This window comes from Phragmites australis, chromosome 6 (genome assembly GCF_958298935.1).
Source record: "Phragmites australis chromosome 6, lpPhrAust1.1, whole genome shotgun sequence".
In the NCBI taxonomy this organism is placed as follows: domain Eukaryota; kingdom Viridiplantae; phylum Streptophyta; class Magnoliopsida; order Poales; family Poaceae; genus Phragmites; species Phragmites australis.
This window is the reverse complement of record NC_084926.1, coordinates 18,576,622-18,593,392: the sequence shown is the minus strand read 5'-3', so window position 1 is coordinate 18,593,392 and position 16,771 is coordinate 18,576,622. Positions and strand designations below refer to the sequence as shown.

General features: G+C 41.3%; 1 protein-coding gene across 2 annotated transcripts; it reads left to right on the top strand.

Moving 5' to 3' along the window:
• The first annotated feature begins 6,157 nt into the window (after positions 1-6,157).
• Positions 6,158-7,239, top strand: LOC133922028 (protein GL2-INTERACTING REPRESSOR 1-like). Of its 2 annotated transcripts, none has more exons than XM_062367180.1 (2): positions 6,158-6,291; positions 6,381-7,239. In XM_062367180.1, the coding sequence occupies exon 2, from the start codon at positions 6,429-6,431 to the stop codon at positions 6,828-6,830; it is 402 nt and encodes a 133-aa protein (XP_062223164.1). In that variant the 5' UTR covers positions 6,158-6,291; positions 6,381-6,428; the 3' UTR covers positions 6,831-7,239. The 2 variants fall into 2 exon arrangements, with proteins under 2 accessions (XP_062223164.1, XP_062223163.1); XM_062367179.1 differs by having other exon boundaries at positions 6,201-6,296.
• The last annotated feature ends 9,532 nt before the right edge of the window (positions 7,240-16,771 follow it).

Genomic DNA, 16,771 nt, shown 5'->3' with positions numbered 1-16,771 from the left:
TGGGACATCAGAATAACCTAACTTTATGGTTATGGGAAATCCTGAGGAGTTAGAGTACATGAAATTTCCACAAAGTGTATTGATTCAGAAGAATCTTATAATCGTAAGACTACAATTGTTGATAACTATTTCTCCTCAAATATTGCCAAAAACCTCGAGGTAGATCCAGAACCTAAGACATGGTAGGGTACCTTAAGCGCTCAGACTGGATCAAATGGAAGGATGCTATTGAGGCAGAATTGAGCTCACTTGCTAAAAGAGGGGTACCTATGTTGTAAGACCCCTCATTACTGGGATCTCCTGTGCCTCCTGTATCAGTCCCTGGATTAAGTAGCTGATACGCACAGTATAACAGTTGTAGTATCACAGTCAAACTTTGTTGTAAATAATAAGATTCTGGGTACAAAAGGCTTACAAACTATATTGAATATTACACACCTGGCCTAGCGGCCAGCAGAACACACAACGGAAGCAAAAGCCCAAGACACAAGCAGCGAGGGAGCGAACGTGGCCTCAGAGACTATTCTCCATCCCCGGCTTCACCTCCGGCGGAGTCAGCATTGGGTTCTTCATCTGGATGATAGCAAGAGTGAGTATTGAAGGAACTCCACAATCCCTATACTACTTTAAGGGTTGATAGATGCAAAAAGGGGTTTATTCAAGGATAGGCTTTATAGTTTAGATTTAAGCGTAAAGTAGTTTACGCAGATTACCAATTGTATCAACTATGATTGATTTCAAGATATTTTAAATAGTTCAAAACCAATGACGAGTTGTTTCTAGGGTTTCTCGGTCCTGGGAGGGGCTACACCTCACTCCGCAGTCCCTTTTTATCACATCTGGTGTACCTCTAGTACCACACAGCTTCTGACGGAGTGAGCCAGAAACCACATCACATGGACATCTAGTCCACACACTCACTCATCAAAACTCACTCATCCGGAGTCTATTCAAGTGTGACCATGCCTTCGCGTATCCATGATCACGGACACGGTTATTTGAATAGATTTACACTCTGCAGAGGTAGTACAGCTTTACCCACGTGATACACCCAGCCTCCATCGGTTGCAAGCGGAGGGGCAAATCATATCGAGACTCTCCTAACACCTTTCCTACTGAGCTTTTCCACGAGACACGCCAAGTCCCAGAGTTGCATGTTACAAAGGTCAGCATCCCTTTTTAAGCCTAAGCCAGTCCTTGAAACCTCCAAACAGCAGGACAAATAGACCCTTAGCTGCTCGTTGCTCTCAGCCTCCTGGTATGATGCCCAACTCAGTCTAGTGAAGGAAAGTCAAGTCCTGCCCATACAGGACGCATGGTTGCATGGGGTGGCTAAGCATGATGGCACGAGACTCAGTCCTTAAGCGGCCAGACTAGGTATCATCATGGGCAATGAATACCACCATGTAACTAAAGTCCCCAAGAGTATCCTCCCTAGAGGACTACTCTACCTTCTCGTGCCAAAACAGTTTTCACCCATTTTTACACATCACCAACCATGTCCCACATGACATCAAGGATTTCACAACCATCACGGAATTCACAACCATCAAGGAGGCATGGTATATGAGTTGTCATTGATAACTATAACTCTTGTTTCTGAAGAGAAGTGTTTTAAAAGCGACATCTCCGAGGAGATATATTCAATCCTAAGCATGCTAGATATCAAGGCGTCGTCTATCATTAATATATTTAACAATAGGTATTCCTAGGGTGATATGTATTCTGGATGATGACATGTATGGCATGGCAGTGTTGATAGGATTAACTACTACAAATAGTTTGAAAGAAAATAATAAGTCTAATTTTAGTTGATCATGTATATTATTTGAAAACCATAGGTTCAATATGATCAAGGAGATAGGACTTGCGTTCTCCGAAATTTTCTTCGAAGTCTTGATCGTAATTGGGATCCTTCTCACTCTTGATGCTTTCGGCGCAGCACTCGTAGAACTCGGTTGCCATAATGGATACCACAACATAACAGATGAGTAGATCTCGATTTTAGATGAATTTTGGCGAAAGAATCACCGAAATCGGAGTCAGAACGGAGAAGTTACGGCTCCTGAAAGATTTAATCAAAATTTAAATCGAGAAATTAATAAATGATACTGTTCATAGGTGGGGCCCATATGAACATTATGGTTTTGGGCTAAATGGGCTTGGATGGGTCGGATCCGGGACTAGATGGGCCTGGGCTGGATTTGGTACGGGCCGGGCTACACAGTGTTGGGCTGCACAGTGTTGGCCTGTTTGAGTTTTGGGCTGCACAGTGTTGGCCTGTTCGGGTTTTGGGCTGGGTTTGGTACAGGCCGGGCTACACAGTGTTGGGCTGCACAGCGGCGTGGCGCAGCGCGACTGGACAACACCTCTCGTGCACAGGAGAGGGGTCAATCCGGCATTGGAAAGGGGCCTAACGCCTTTAGAGCACATGGCACTACGGTCGGTGACCACACAGAGCGTACAAGCACGTCGACGGCGACGTTTGCACGACGGCGTGCGGCAATCGGGCGGAGGCGCATGATGATAAGCAAGAAAGGATCTTGGGAGTTGCCTACATGCTATCTAGGGGATTTTAGGGGAACCAGGAAGCTCACCGAGCTCAAGAATGAGGAGAAGTGGGTCGGCGGCTGGCGACTCATTGAAGAACGATTTCTCGTTAGGCTCCCGGTGATTGGACGGCGGCACGAGGTCGGGGATGGTTCACCGATGATCCCTGGCAGCACATCGTCGGCAGATGGGCGGCGAAAGGGGTGCGGCGGCGACAATGGCGATGGCGGCTGTGCTGTGGCGGGGTGGAAAGAGAAGAAGAAGAGAGAGAGAGATGCGAGGCCACTATTTATAGAGAGGGAGAGAGAGCACGGAGGCGGTGCGTGTGGGCTGGTGTCATGGGGACGTCGGCGGCGAGGTGGCGACCGGGGCCCACCTTTTTCTCTGGGGCATGGGCCGACTCCGCCGGCCAAGCATGGCGGTTGCAAAAGTCGCGCGTGTAGGGCATGAGAGGAGAGAGGGGCGCGAAGGAGAGAGAGCGATGAAGCGAAGGCTGGCCGGCACGCGCGGGGGATATTTCCCGGAGGAACGACGGTGGCGAAGTCGTCGTCGCGCTGGAAGGGAGAAGGAAGGAGGAGGAGGGGGGAATTGAGCCGTTGGATCGGCGACACGTGGATCGACGGCCAGCAAAGGCAGGGCGCGGGTGTGAATGCGCGGCTGGGCTGGCAGCGCGATGGCGTGGGCCGAATCCGCTGGCGCGCGCGCGAATGGGCCGAAGGCGCGGGAGAAAAGGGGGGGAAAGAAGTGGGCCGATCCCGTGGGCTGGAAAAGAAGGAGGGGGAGGAAATTCAACCCAGGGTGAAAAAGAGAAGGAGAAAAGGAAAAGAGAGAAAAAAGAAAAGAGAGAGGGAGGGATTTTGGGAAATAATTCAAAATGGAATGTTTTGAATTTGAATTTGACTTGGGGTTAAGATCAACTCAATTTGGAATATTTGAACCTTAATTTGAATTTGGAATAATATCTTCGGGGGTAGGATTTGAAACAAAGGATTTGAATTCAATTTGGATTGGAGCCAAAAAGAATCTAAGAGTAGGTTTGAAATTGAGAGACATTCAATTTCAAACCTCCACATAAGAATCAAAAATCTCAAACTAATGCATATAAACCAACTTAATGCAGAGACTATTTTAAAATTGATTCTAGAGCACTTTGAATTACCTAAGCAACTTATAGACACGAATGTACATGTACACTGGTATATATACATCCACTTACCTATTCTCTTAACCCATAGTTAGCCCAATTAATCCTAAATTTTTTTTAATTTGGAGTGAATCTTGCAACTTATTAACATGCTCAACTAAGGGTGTTACATATGTGTTCATCAAGAAATCTCTCACTGGATTCTTCATTATCTCAGTTTATATTGACAACCTCAACATTATTGGAACCTCACAAGATATAAAGTAAGCCCACAATCATCGAAATATGGAGTTTGAGATGAAAGATTTGGGCAAGATCAAATTCTACTTAGGTTTGCAACTTGAACATCTCCCATTAGGGATATTAGTTCACCAATCTGCATACATTGAAAAGATATTGCAAAAGTTTAATACAGATAAGTCATATCCATCAAAAGCTCCTATGGTTGTTCGATCTATGGATATGGACAAAGATCCAATACGACCTAGAGAAGAAGGTAAAGAATTATTGGGACATAATGTCCTAGATCTAAGTATCATAGGAGCACTAATGTACCTCATAAATTGCACAATGTCTGATATTTCTTTGTGTTCAATCTCTTGACTAGACATAGTTCTGCTATAACTAAGAGACATTCGGTTGGTGAAAAACAAATTCTCATGTATCTAAACAGTACTAGAGATTTTAGTTTGTTCTATCAGAAAAATCAAGATATAATCATGATATAATATATTGATGCTGGCTATATGTCTGATCCTCATAATACCAGGTCACAAACTAAACTTGTTTTCCTATACGGTGGTATTGTTTTCTCGTGGAAATCATCAAATCAAACTCTTGTTGTTACTTCCGCCAATCATTCTGAAATAATAGCTCTATATAAAGCCTCTCATGAATATGTATGGTTTCGCAGAATGTTTACACTAAGGCTTATAGCGTTTCACATAACTGCGACATGGCATAATTTATAACCAACTACAAAAATATTCTTAGGCCATCTCCAGCAAGGAAGCATTTTTGCAGATTCGGCTGCTACAGTGTTTGGGGGGGGGGTACTGTTCACGTGCAGCCGAATCGGTATCCGGTGCAACAGTCGCGGAGAGAGAAAATGGTCTTGCAAATCTGTGGAGCTACTGTTGCGACTGTAACACTGTAGCACCACTGTTCACAGAGACTGACAGTGGGCCCGAAGATAGGAAACAACATCTGTACTGTACCTGTACTGTTCACAGAGGCTGACAGCGAGCCCGGAGAGAGAAAAAGAGAAGTAGAAGGTAGAAAATAGGGTAGCTGCTGGAGATGAAAAAATAAAGGATGCTGTAATAGTATTTTTGAGGATGAAAATTTAAGGTAGCTGCTGGAGATGACCTTAGGCTAAATCAATAATTATATCATCTAAGACTATATCAACACAAATATTTAAAAATACATAATTCAATATGTATAACTAGAATAAATATGGCAAGTTAAACTATACATCTACATGATAGTATAACTAAATATATAATTTATTTCTCTACTTATTTATCCTAAATTAAATATTACATCCTACATACATCTAACATAATTTCTACATACATCTAAATTTATTCTCTTACATACATCTAAACTAATATTTATCCTAATATAAATTATTCCTACATATATATAAAACTAACAAATATTTTTATGTATATCTAAAACTAACAAATATCTAATTTAAATTACATAACCTAAAAAAATAAAAATAACAAAAACATACTAATTTCTTTTAGCTTTCTTCTCTTTATCCTTTCTCTCCCCCCCCTCCTCTTCCTTCTCCCTCTCTCCTTCTTCCTTCTCTTCTTATCCCCTCTTATTTCCTCTTCTTCTCTCCGAATGCACAATGGCGAGGGTGGACGCTACCCATAGAGGAGTTAAGGGCCGGAGCAAACAATGCACAATTTTCACGCGATCGTTATGCAAAAATTGGCAATTTTCACACAATGGTCCAACGAAAATAGCTTTTCTTGATTCGGTCCTGAAAAACTATTTTTGCTAGATGGAAGCTCGAAATCTCTATTTTTTTGTTGAACAGTCCTGCAAAAACTTCAAAGTTCGCTCTTTCATTCATGTTTTCACTAATTCAACCTGCGAAAACTATATTTTGTACAACCATCTCGCGACAGTGAGTTATTTTATAATTTTTAGAATTTATGTAATATTTTTAAATTACGGTACAAAATAATAATATTAAAAAATCCTTCCTTCTTCCACCGGGAGGGCTTTGCTCCTTCAACATACCTCTGCTCTGCCAGGTTGCCTGCCATCACAACCATCTCTCAGTTCCATGGAACAGAAATATGAATGTGAGCAATGAAGTTAGCATAGCACTCCTACTCCACGGAGAGAGACTTTAGAGTAGAGTATACTAATATGGTATTTAATTAAGATGAAAGTGTACTCGTCAACAGTGCAGCGTTTAAGAAAACCAATTGACCTCCTCTCTAACAGGCTCCCAGTGTCCATTTCCCCTATAAATACTTGCTGCCATCTCTTCTTCCCCCACCAGCCCAGAGCGAACGTCCTCAGAGGCAGAGCACTGCTGTAGCTGCAGATCATCAGAGTATCAGAAGATAGTAAGGTCTCTCGTAGTGGTGATAGTAGCAGTAATAGTTATATTTATCGGTAATTAATCTTGTTTATGTTTACCCTTATGGATGTGCAGGCAGCCAGGGTGCGCGGGAGCTCACCTGACCGACAGCGACAGCGGAGGATGAGCCGTGGCAGCGGCGGGAGGGACCTGGACCTGAAGCTGAACCTGAACCTGTCGCCGCCGGCGGCGCGGGGGAGGGTGGTGTCGTTGGACGAGGAGTCGTCGTCGCCAAGCTCGTGCCTGTCGTCGGAGGGCGAGCGGGAGCACCATGAACACGGACTGCAGTGGTCGGACAGCCCGGAGGCGACGTCCATGGTGCTGGCGGCGTGCCCGCGCTGCCTCATGTACGTCATGCTCTCCGAGGCCGACCCGCGGTGCCCACGGTGCCGCAGCCCCGTCCTCCTCGACTTCCTGGACCACGCCGCCGGCACCGGTAACAACAGCAACTTCAACGGCGGCAACGACGGCAACAACCTCAGCCGCAGTAGCGGCCGCGGCAGCAGGAGGAACAGGAGGGCATGATCAACGAAAAGCGGTATCATATCAAGAACAAGTACTAGTTCCAGAAGTTTTAGTGTTAGCAGTCTACCAATCTGCCATTACAAGAACTGCTCCAGTGTAACCATGATATGTCATCTGCCGTGACGGTGAGACCACCGTGGTATATCACGGATACACTGGAGATCACCGCGTCTTGGTCACAATCCCTGCAGGGAGTAGGCCTGCTCAGATGAAGGACCACACCGTGGGGTATTACTGTATTAGCTAGCTGTTCACTTCCTCTTATTCCCATATTCTTTTTCCTTCTATAAGACACCAAGAAAACTGGGTCCGAAAAATGAGTCCAAGTTGGGATTTTACCGTCGTTATCGATCGATAAATGTGATGAATTTGTAGTCATCTGGGATCCAAATGGCTTGAAGAGAGGCCACTCTAGGTAGCGGATGTGAACGGATACAGACTCAGAAATGATTCGCATACAGCTGTTCAAGACGGTGCTGTATCCTTGTCAGGAGAAAGAAGAGAAAGGTGACGGCATTTCAGAGCGTCCGCTAGCTGCAGATGTGATGAAGCGGTCACGTCAGATTAAATAAATTATCTGGAGCAGTTGAGAGACGACTGTAATGGCATGCCTGACGCAACGCAATGAATACCAATTAAATTGGAGGCCCCCGGCCCGGGTCATGACTCCATGAACACGCATCCATCCGAAATGCGTGCATCGCGACGCGGTGCCACCTTAATTGCTGCCGCGGCAGCCTTGGTCAACTTTGCCACCTCGAGCTGATTCATGCGCATTTCACAAAGATTAGATGCGCCTCAGGTCAGGTTTCGACTAAACACACTACCACATGCATCCACCCGTCCTCTCTCTGGATTCTACTTGTGCTGCTACCAGTGACGGATGCAGATCTCGGACTCTCGTCTTCTTATTCCTCTTTCGTACCCAAAAATTGAAGGATTCTTTAGCCCCTCCGCCCTTCGGTAGATCCGCCCTGACTGCTACTAATCACGTTTTATAATCTTTAACGCGGCAGCCAGCAAGAGAATTCAAATATTTAACAGCCAGGCCATAATAACTAGCGGATTGGCACGCTTGCGCTACGTCTGTTTTTTTTCACAAAACATGATAAAAGAAACCAAATTAGAATATCTCAATATTTACTTATGAATTTATCAATATTTAACATATTCACATAATTATAGGGAAAATAGTAGTACTTTCATATATGCACATAATTTTAGCAGGTAGATAACAGTAATACGAAACTAACAAAATTTGTTTCATATTTTTTGAGTTTTATATATTTTTCTTTGTATTTTAGATTATTTCAGTCGATTTATCAATATAACTAATATTCTTGTTGATATTTTTTTAGAATTTCCTGAAAATAAAATTATATTATATGTGTAAATATATGTATACATATATATGTGTACATATACGTATACATATATATATGTGTGTGTATATATATGTATACATATATATATGTGTGTATATATACGTATACATATATATATGGGACACCTATTCTATACTCCTAGGAGTATGTACTCCCACATGCAATATACCATCTAAATAAATACTTTATACTCTTTTATCATTTTTAGTATACTCTAATACTAATTCTAAGATACTCCAATATGAGTTGTATGAAAAAAAATTCAATGTTAGCCTTTCATTTTTGCTATATACTCTTTTTTATACATAAAAGAAGTATATACGCAAATTAAGATAAAAATCATGGAATTTCATAAAAATTTTCGTGGGATTTGTATTGTAGTATCTTATAATTACTAATGAAGTATATTTAAAGTGATAAAGAAGTATAACACACGTGTAAAAGTGGTATATGAGAGGTGGGAGTACATACACCCAGGAGTACATACTAGTTTTCCTATATATATGTGTGTATATATACGTATATATATATGTATCCGTATATCTATACGTACACATATGTGGGGCCCACTGCTACAGTAGCTACAATACCAGACCTGAGAGTGCTCCAAATCTTGGTTCCATAATATATGTTATAGATACAGGTCAGTTGATTTTGGTATACTCTAAAAATCACACAAACATAAATGAAAAGAAATGTAAGTGCATGAGCAGAGGCAGAACAAAAGCTTCAACGGATTTGAAGCATATCGCTGAGAACACCGAACTGTAGGAATAAAAAATATAATTTATTACTACATTAGTTCTTTTTTACTTATCGTTTAGAATATCAACCTAATCTTTAACAATCATATTTGATCATTATTTTTAATAACTATCTCTTGATAAAAAAATTAGATATCAAAATATCTTTCATGATAAATTTATACAATCATTTTTATGTGCCAAATCTTAATAGTTTCGTGCATACTGATGATTAAAATTTCTAAAATTTAATTATACAAATTTTAGCACGATATCTATTTAAAAATAGAGAAAGTAACAACGAAGAAGATACAAAACTTGTCTGCATACCTGGCAACTGTTTGTTTCTTTGACGTTAACTCCTGAAAGGAAAATGGCAATGACAACCCGGAATTGAAAGCAGAGGTGCAATATTTAGTATTGCAGATCAATGAAATGCGTCACACTGAGTAGCATCTCTGTAGTAATGCAGCAACAAGAAGACGGACATCCAAGTAGCTGATTATAAAGAAAATTCCATAAGAGCTGTTCCTGGGTGCAGAATGTACCGCAGAGGGATCAATAATGTATAATCACAGCAATCCATGTCCAAGTTCCAGAAGCAGCACGAATTCATGCATCATAATTTGCGAAATACGTTGACAAATATAACATGCTAACAATATCTCATGTCGATCGACAATCAATGGTTGTGTCACAGTGAAATATCATAATTCAAAGCAAATTGCACAACATCAGCATCGTTATTAGTATATTTTATAAAACTATATATATTTTAATAGAATTATCATAAAACTACAAATTTAAACAATAGTTTCACAAAACTACAGATTTAGTATCAATTTTATCGTAAAATTACAGATATTTTGACAAAATTATCACAAAACTACAGATTTAAATAATCGTTTCACAAAACTACATATTTAATGCTGATTTTATCACAAAACTATAGATTTAAATAATAATTTTATAAAACTACAGATTTAGCACCGATTTTATAGTAAAACTACATATTCTAGAGGAATTATTCGTAGCCCTATTACCATGATAACTAGACCTCACTTGCAGTCTCATAGCAGCTACCAACCCATAAAAAGGATCGTCTGTGAGCTTATAAAACTACATATACTTGACAAAATTATTGCAAATCGCAAAATTACATATATATAAGCAACAGTTTCACAAAACTACATATTTAACACCGATTTTATTGTAGAAATATAGATTCTATTGCAGACCTGTTAACCTAAAGAATAGGCCCCGCTTACAGTCACATGAGCTCTTGAAAAGTTTGTTTCATGAGCTGACAGCTGTTGTAAGATTGCAAGCGGGGTCCGATCGTCATGGTAACAAGGCTAGGAACAGCTCCTCTAAAATCTATAGTTTTGCGATAAAACTAGTGCTAAATCTATAGTTTTGTGAATTATCTGTAGTTTCACGATAAAATTGATAATAAATCAATTGTTTTATGAAATTATTGTTTAAATCTATAGTTTTACGATAATTTTATCAAAGTATATGTAGTTTTGCGATAAAATAGGTACTAAATATGTAGTTTTATGAAACTATTGATTAAATCTATAGTTTTACAATAAAATCGATATTAAATTTGTAGTTTTACGAAACTATTGCTTAAATATATAGTTGTGTGGTAATTTTATCAAAATATATGTAGTTTTATGATAAAATTAATACTAAATCTTTAGTTTTATAAAATTATTTTTTAAAATATTTAGTTTTACGAATTTACTCAAAATATATCGATTCCTGCTACTACCATACTGGTCAAAGATAGCACATTACAACCAGATGGCAGTGGTTTCTGTCTATGGGGTAGCTAGGCAGTGATAATCTCCACTTTGGTCGACTATTTGCGAACATTTTCACACTAACCACTCAATCCGAGGTAGCAATCACAAGCATATAATTCACAAGCAGAAAACTCGAAAAAGCCCTAAGAAATCGAGTTTAAATGTGCCTTAGTTTACTTGTAATGAGTGATTGATATTGGTATTTATTTGGCTTAATGTTCTTCGGTTTTGCATGAGGTTTGATGTGATTTGAATTGATTTGAGATTTCATTTGAGCATATTGATTATAGACTAATTGGAATTGGAGTTGGAGATATGTGTTTATTTGTCTTATGATGTGCAGGTGATGAATGTAACTTGGTGGTCAATGACGGGATGATCGGGACCAAGTTGGGTGCTTAGTACCAGACGATCAAGAATGCTGGGCGGAGTCAAGAGTTATTCTAGTTGAATACATTGAGGTTAAGCAAAGCATGGAAAGCGGATGGAGACGACGTGTTGACAAAGTCAAGCAAATGGGATGTCGGTGCAAGTGACAAGGTGGCCCGCGAGATCGGGAGCGGGAGAGACTTGTCGGTGGTCAGGATCACATGAAAGGGTCCACCCCGAAACCAAGGAGTACATGCGTCAATATTGAAATGCTTGCTTAAGATGTAAGCAAGGTGGCGAGTCACGTTTTGGAGCGTGCATGTGGTTTCACGATTTGGTCTCAAAATCGTGGGAGGATTGGATGAGTATGTGGCACCATCGCGAAGCTTGTGTCGAGGCGAAGCTAAGTTGTGAAGGCGTCGCTGCCGTCCGATGAATGGAAAAGAAAATGAACTAAAATATCCTCGGCGGTCGGTAGGAGTATACTCTAAGAGAGGGATATTTTGGGGAAAAGCTAGAAAACTTAGGGGTCAAATTTTCTAGGCTTATAAATAGAGAGGTATGGCTATGAGAGAGTTTGAACCATCCATTTGAGCCTCCTTGTGCCATCCATTTGAGAGCTTAGAGCTAAGGTTTTAGAGGAGAAATGTATAAGTGCTTAGCCTATATAATAGGTGAGAGTTTTGAGAGATAAATCTATGTAATCCATCTAAAATAGGGCTGATCTCTTTGAGTAATGAAGTTTATATTTTTGTATATGTTTGAATTCCCCTATTTCTAGTTTCTCTCTATTGGTTTTCTTTCAAGTTTGCAAGTTTTTTTTTTCTGGTTTTGATTTTTGTTTTGGTTATTTGGCTGAAATTTTAGCACCTTGTGAGGTCATTTTTCTTGTTGCTAGAGACATAAAATTCGTATACACACGATTATATGATGGGATCTTGAATTATCTTGCCTTTAGACAATCAACTTGGAGAGTTTCGTTGATCGGTGTTTATTTTTTCTTGTTTCTTTGCAAGTTGTGATCTTTCGAGTGCTAAGACATATGGATTGATCTTAAATAGAACATATGATTCATATACCATCCGTGGAGTCGTGTTGCCTCGATTTTCTCTTATTAAAACTTCTCTTTTTTTTTTCTTCCGCTTGAGTTTTGAGGTGCGTTGGGTGATTCAAATAGGAGAAGCCATCGATTTTATAAGAAATTTGTTGAGGCGCCTATTCACCCCTCTCTAATTGCAAATCTTGTTCCTACAATTGGTATCAGAGCCGGTTTAATCACCTATTGATCTTAACCAGCTTTGTGATTCGTAGACGACATGGAGAGAAGTGGGAAGATTCCGCTATTTGATGGCCGTAATTTTTCGTACTGGAGGGTGCGCATGTAGGGTTATCTCTTAAGCCAACGAAGTGCAATTTGGGATGTAGTTGATTCCAACTACGCCTGCTGCTCGCATGACTCAGGTTCAAATCGAACAGTATGGAGCCAACAACAAGGCCAGAAATATTTTGTTCACAAGCTTGAGTCAGAATGAGTTTTACAGGGTTTAGCACCTCCATACAGCCTGGGAGATCTGGACTACTCTGAGTGTCTTTCATTAAGGTACTAATCATATTAAGGCCAGACATCCAAGCACATATAACCAAGAATATAAGATGATTGTGTAAGGCCCCAAAGAGTCTTTGGATGCTATGTTTTCTTGCTTTGATAAAATTGTTAGCAATCTTCGATCAACTGGTGTTTTACCTTACTCTAACCATGAGAGAGCAATCAAACTTCTCGATGCTCTGGATCGTAGCATATGGGAAGTAAAGATCTCGAGCATTGAAGAGACATCAAGTTACAACACACTAATTTGTGATGAACTCTTCATCAAGCTCAAGTCCATCGAGATAGCTAAGGTGGCTCGGATTAGTCTTAGAAACCCCCTATCTCAGAACATGGTGTTGGTTTCCGGACCTAGCGGTGGCAACCAGTCTGGAGTTGGTGTTTCTTGTGCTAACATTTTATCTGGTGGATTTACTTTATCTTCCTTGGTCTCTATCACAGAGGAGCAGGTGGATGTGCTTAATGATGAGGATCTTGCACTGATCGTGAAAAAATTTGCCCGCTTCTACAACAACCATCGAGACCCGAGAAGGGGTAGTTCTCGTGCCTGCTTTGAGTCTGGTGACACCACCCACTTCAAGGTGGACTGCCCCAAGCTCAAGAAGAAGGAAGACCGCGACCACGACTATGACATGCACAAGAAGAAGAACAAGAAGCCCTTATTCAAGAAGAACCGCAACAAGATGGCCAAGAAGGCAGCTAAGGTGGCTTCTAGGGCATTCATGGCAGCTCTCAGCGACATCGACACATCTTCAAGCGAGGAGGGAAGCCCAGAGGAGGATGAAACGCAAGTAAAGAGCAAGAAGAAGGCTAAGGACCTCACTGGCCTCTGCTTCATGGCGGATGACAATAATGACAATGACCCCGAGCTTGATCCCTCTGAGGTATTACTTTCCTACGACCAGCTTTTCATCCAAGTTGATACCTTGAATGATACTCTCGTTAGCCAGGATATGTTACTTAGAAAGTTGTGCGTGAGTTGAAGAAGATTAGGCCTAACTATAAGTCTGTTTCTTCTGATCTTGCATTGCTTAGTTTTAGATGAGATGATGATGAGTGTGAGAGTTGTTTGGTGGTTATGATAGAACTTACCGAGCTTCAGACTTTGCATACTCAAGTTGCCAGTCGACTTGAGACTGCTGAGAAGAAGCTCTCTGAGGAGGAGTCTAGATCCACTCTCTTAGGCGCCTGCATGAATTGCCCTTTGCTTGCAAAGGATGTTGAGTTGAAAGCAGTGAGTATCAAAGAGTTAGAATCTAGATTGAAGAGTGCTAGGAGTTCGAAGGATGTGCAGCTGAATTGTCCCACCTGCATCATCTTTTAGGACAAACTTAGCTGGGTTAGAGGGAAAGTTGAGAAGGTTTTAGCTAAGAATGAGTATCTCCTTTCTCTAGTGGAGAAATACTCCGAAGGCAAGGGCAAAATAAATTTGATCTTGGCCAAGACCAAGATGTGTGCTGATAAGACAGGTTTATCTCTTGGGTTGGGTTTTAAGAGGGTAGCTTACAATGGGGAGAGTAAGACTGTTTTCACCATATCTACTACCCTAGAAGCTGAGAAATTCAAAATATATGCTACACCACAACTCAACAAGAAGAAACTCACACCATAGCCTACCAAGAAGAAGCCCGCACCACAATCCCAGAGAGCTTCATAGTCTCAGATGAGAGCCCCTGTGAGAGAGCCTAGAGTGACTGACAGTCGAGTTTCCGAGACACGCTACCACTGCATGTACTGCCAGAGAGAAGGTCACTTGGTTGGGTATTGCTTTCGCCGTAGGAGGGACGAGCGGCGTGAGTGGGAGTAGAGTACCCGAGACATGTACCACCCCTCTATTGGTGTATATGAGCATTCTCCTCGCTTCTACCCATGAGTCTCTAGCGCTTTTCAGTTTTTTCCTAGAGGTGGTGCCTGACGTGGATTTTACCATGACTCATATGGTTTTGATCCACGTGTAAGAGGCTTTGAGTTCTAGCTCATTGGCGTACCACATTTTTCTCTTCGTGGTTCTCGGCCCCAGCGTACTAGTGTTGATTTGCATGCACCTGCTTTTACTGTTTTAGAGCGGATGACCCATTACTAGATTCCCAAGAAGTTTATGACTAACCCCAGTACTGAGCCATCCACCTACTAATCTTGCCGCATGTAGATGGCAGGAGGAGGCTTGGAGAACAAGTGGCCTATTGACTCTGGTTGTTCACGCCATATAACCGGAGATACATCATGGTTCTTCAGGCTCACCTCGATGAAGCAACATGAGTACATCACTTTCGAGGATGATCGGAAAGGAAAGGTGAAAGCTAAAGGTATGGTAAGAGTGAATGAGAGTTTTACTCTCAAGGATGTGGTTTTGGTGGAGCATATGAGATACAATTTGCTTTCTGTTTCTCAGTTGCTAGATGAGGACTTGGAAGTGCATTTCAAACGCGATACTTCTTGAGTTATTGATTCTTCAGACGCTTTTATTTTCCAAATTTCCAGAGTTAGGAGAGTTTTTGGAGCTGATTTTTCTGAGTTCCTTGGTTCTTCTTGTTGTTTGATTGCTCAACCTTCTTCTGAGCTTTAGATGTGGCATAGGAGACTATGGCATATGAGCTTTGACTTGCTTACTCGTTTGAGTTCTCTAGGCTTGATCCGAAGATTTTCTAAGCTCAAGTTTGAGAAGAACCTTATTTGTGCTCCTTGTCGGTATGGCAAGATGGTTGCCGCCTCTCACCCACCAGTCAATCTGGTGATGACTGAACGACCGGGACAACTTCTTCATATGGACATTGTTGGTCCTTCCCGGGTTCGTTTGGCAGGTGGGAAGTGGTATATACTTGTCATTGTTGATGATTTCTCTCTCTACTCTTGGGTTTTCTTTCTTATGAGCAAGGATGAAGTGTTTTCACACTTTTAGAGATTAGCTTTGAGATTGTTCAAAAAACTCCTTATTGCATAAGCAATTCACAGTGATAATGGCACCGAGTTCAAGAATTATCTCTATGATGCTTTGTGTCTTGACCATAGCATTGAGCGTCAATTTTCTGCCCCACGCGTTCCTCAGTAGAATGGCGTGGTTGAGAGGAAGAATCACACTTTAGTGGAGATGGATAGGACGATGCTCGAAGTCCTATGAAGTTTTGGGCTGAGGCCATTAGCACGACGTGCTACATCTGCAATCAAATTTTGTTGCGCTCGATCTTGAATTTAACTTCTTATAAATTGCGTTTTGGGAGGAAGCTGAAGGTTTTGCATTTGAGAGTTTTTGGGTGTCGGTGCTTCATCCTAAAGCATGGCAATCTTGACAAGTTCGAGTCGCGTTCTTTCAATAGAATTTTCTTAGGGTATTCTCTTCATGGTCATTCTTACACGGTCTTTAATCTTGACACTAACACCATCATGGAGTCTTGTGATGTGACCTTTGATGAAACAACCTCTTGTACTAGCCCTATCTTTGAGTGTGCAAGTGATAAGGAGATGAGCGAAAGCATTTTTTAGACAAAGACCTTCCAGCTTTCGGGGATGACAAGGATGATCCACTGCTTCCTACTACTACAGTCACTTCCAAGCTAGTTCCTATCTCCTCGACTTCCACTTTAGCTATTTTCGAGCCTGCACCAGCAGTGTTTAAGGGGGAGGTCATCTCGCAACGCGAAGCCCCTCAACACATTCAGCGATGACATCCCCCATAGCTGATGATCGGCGACCTTGGTGAGAGGGTAACGAGGTCCAAACCTATTTCCCATGCTCATTTCACTGATTCTACATTTGTTGCTTCTTTTGAGCCCCATGATGTTGGGCATGCTTTATCTGATTTGAGTTACGTCAATACCATACGTGAAGAACTTGAAAACTTTGAGAGAAACCAAGTTTATGTCCTAGTAAAGCCACCCCCAAATGTTCACACCATAGGCACCAAATGGGTTCTAAAAAACAAACAGGGGGAGGATAGGTCTGTACTAAGAAATAAGGCTAGACTAGTAGCTCAGGGTTTTCACTCAGGTAGAGAGGATAGACTTTGGAGAGACATTTGCACTAGTAGCTA

Excerpts from the sequence above, each read along its gene's own strand:
- LOC133922028 (XM_062367180.1), top strand. The coding sequence starts at position 6,429 with ATGAGCCGTGGCAGCGGCGGGAGGGACCTGGACCTGAAGCTGAACCTG.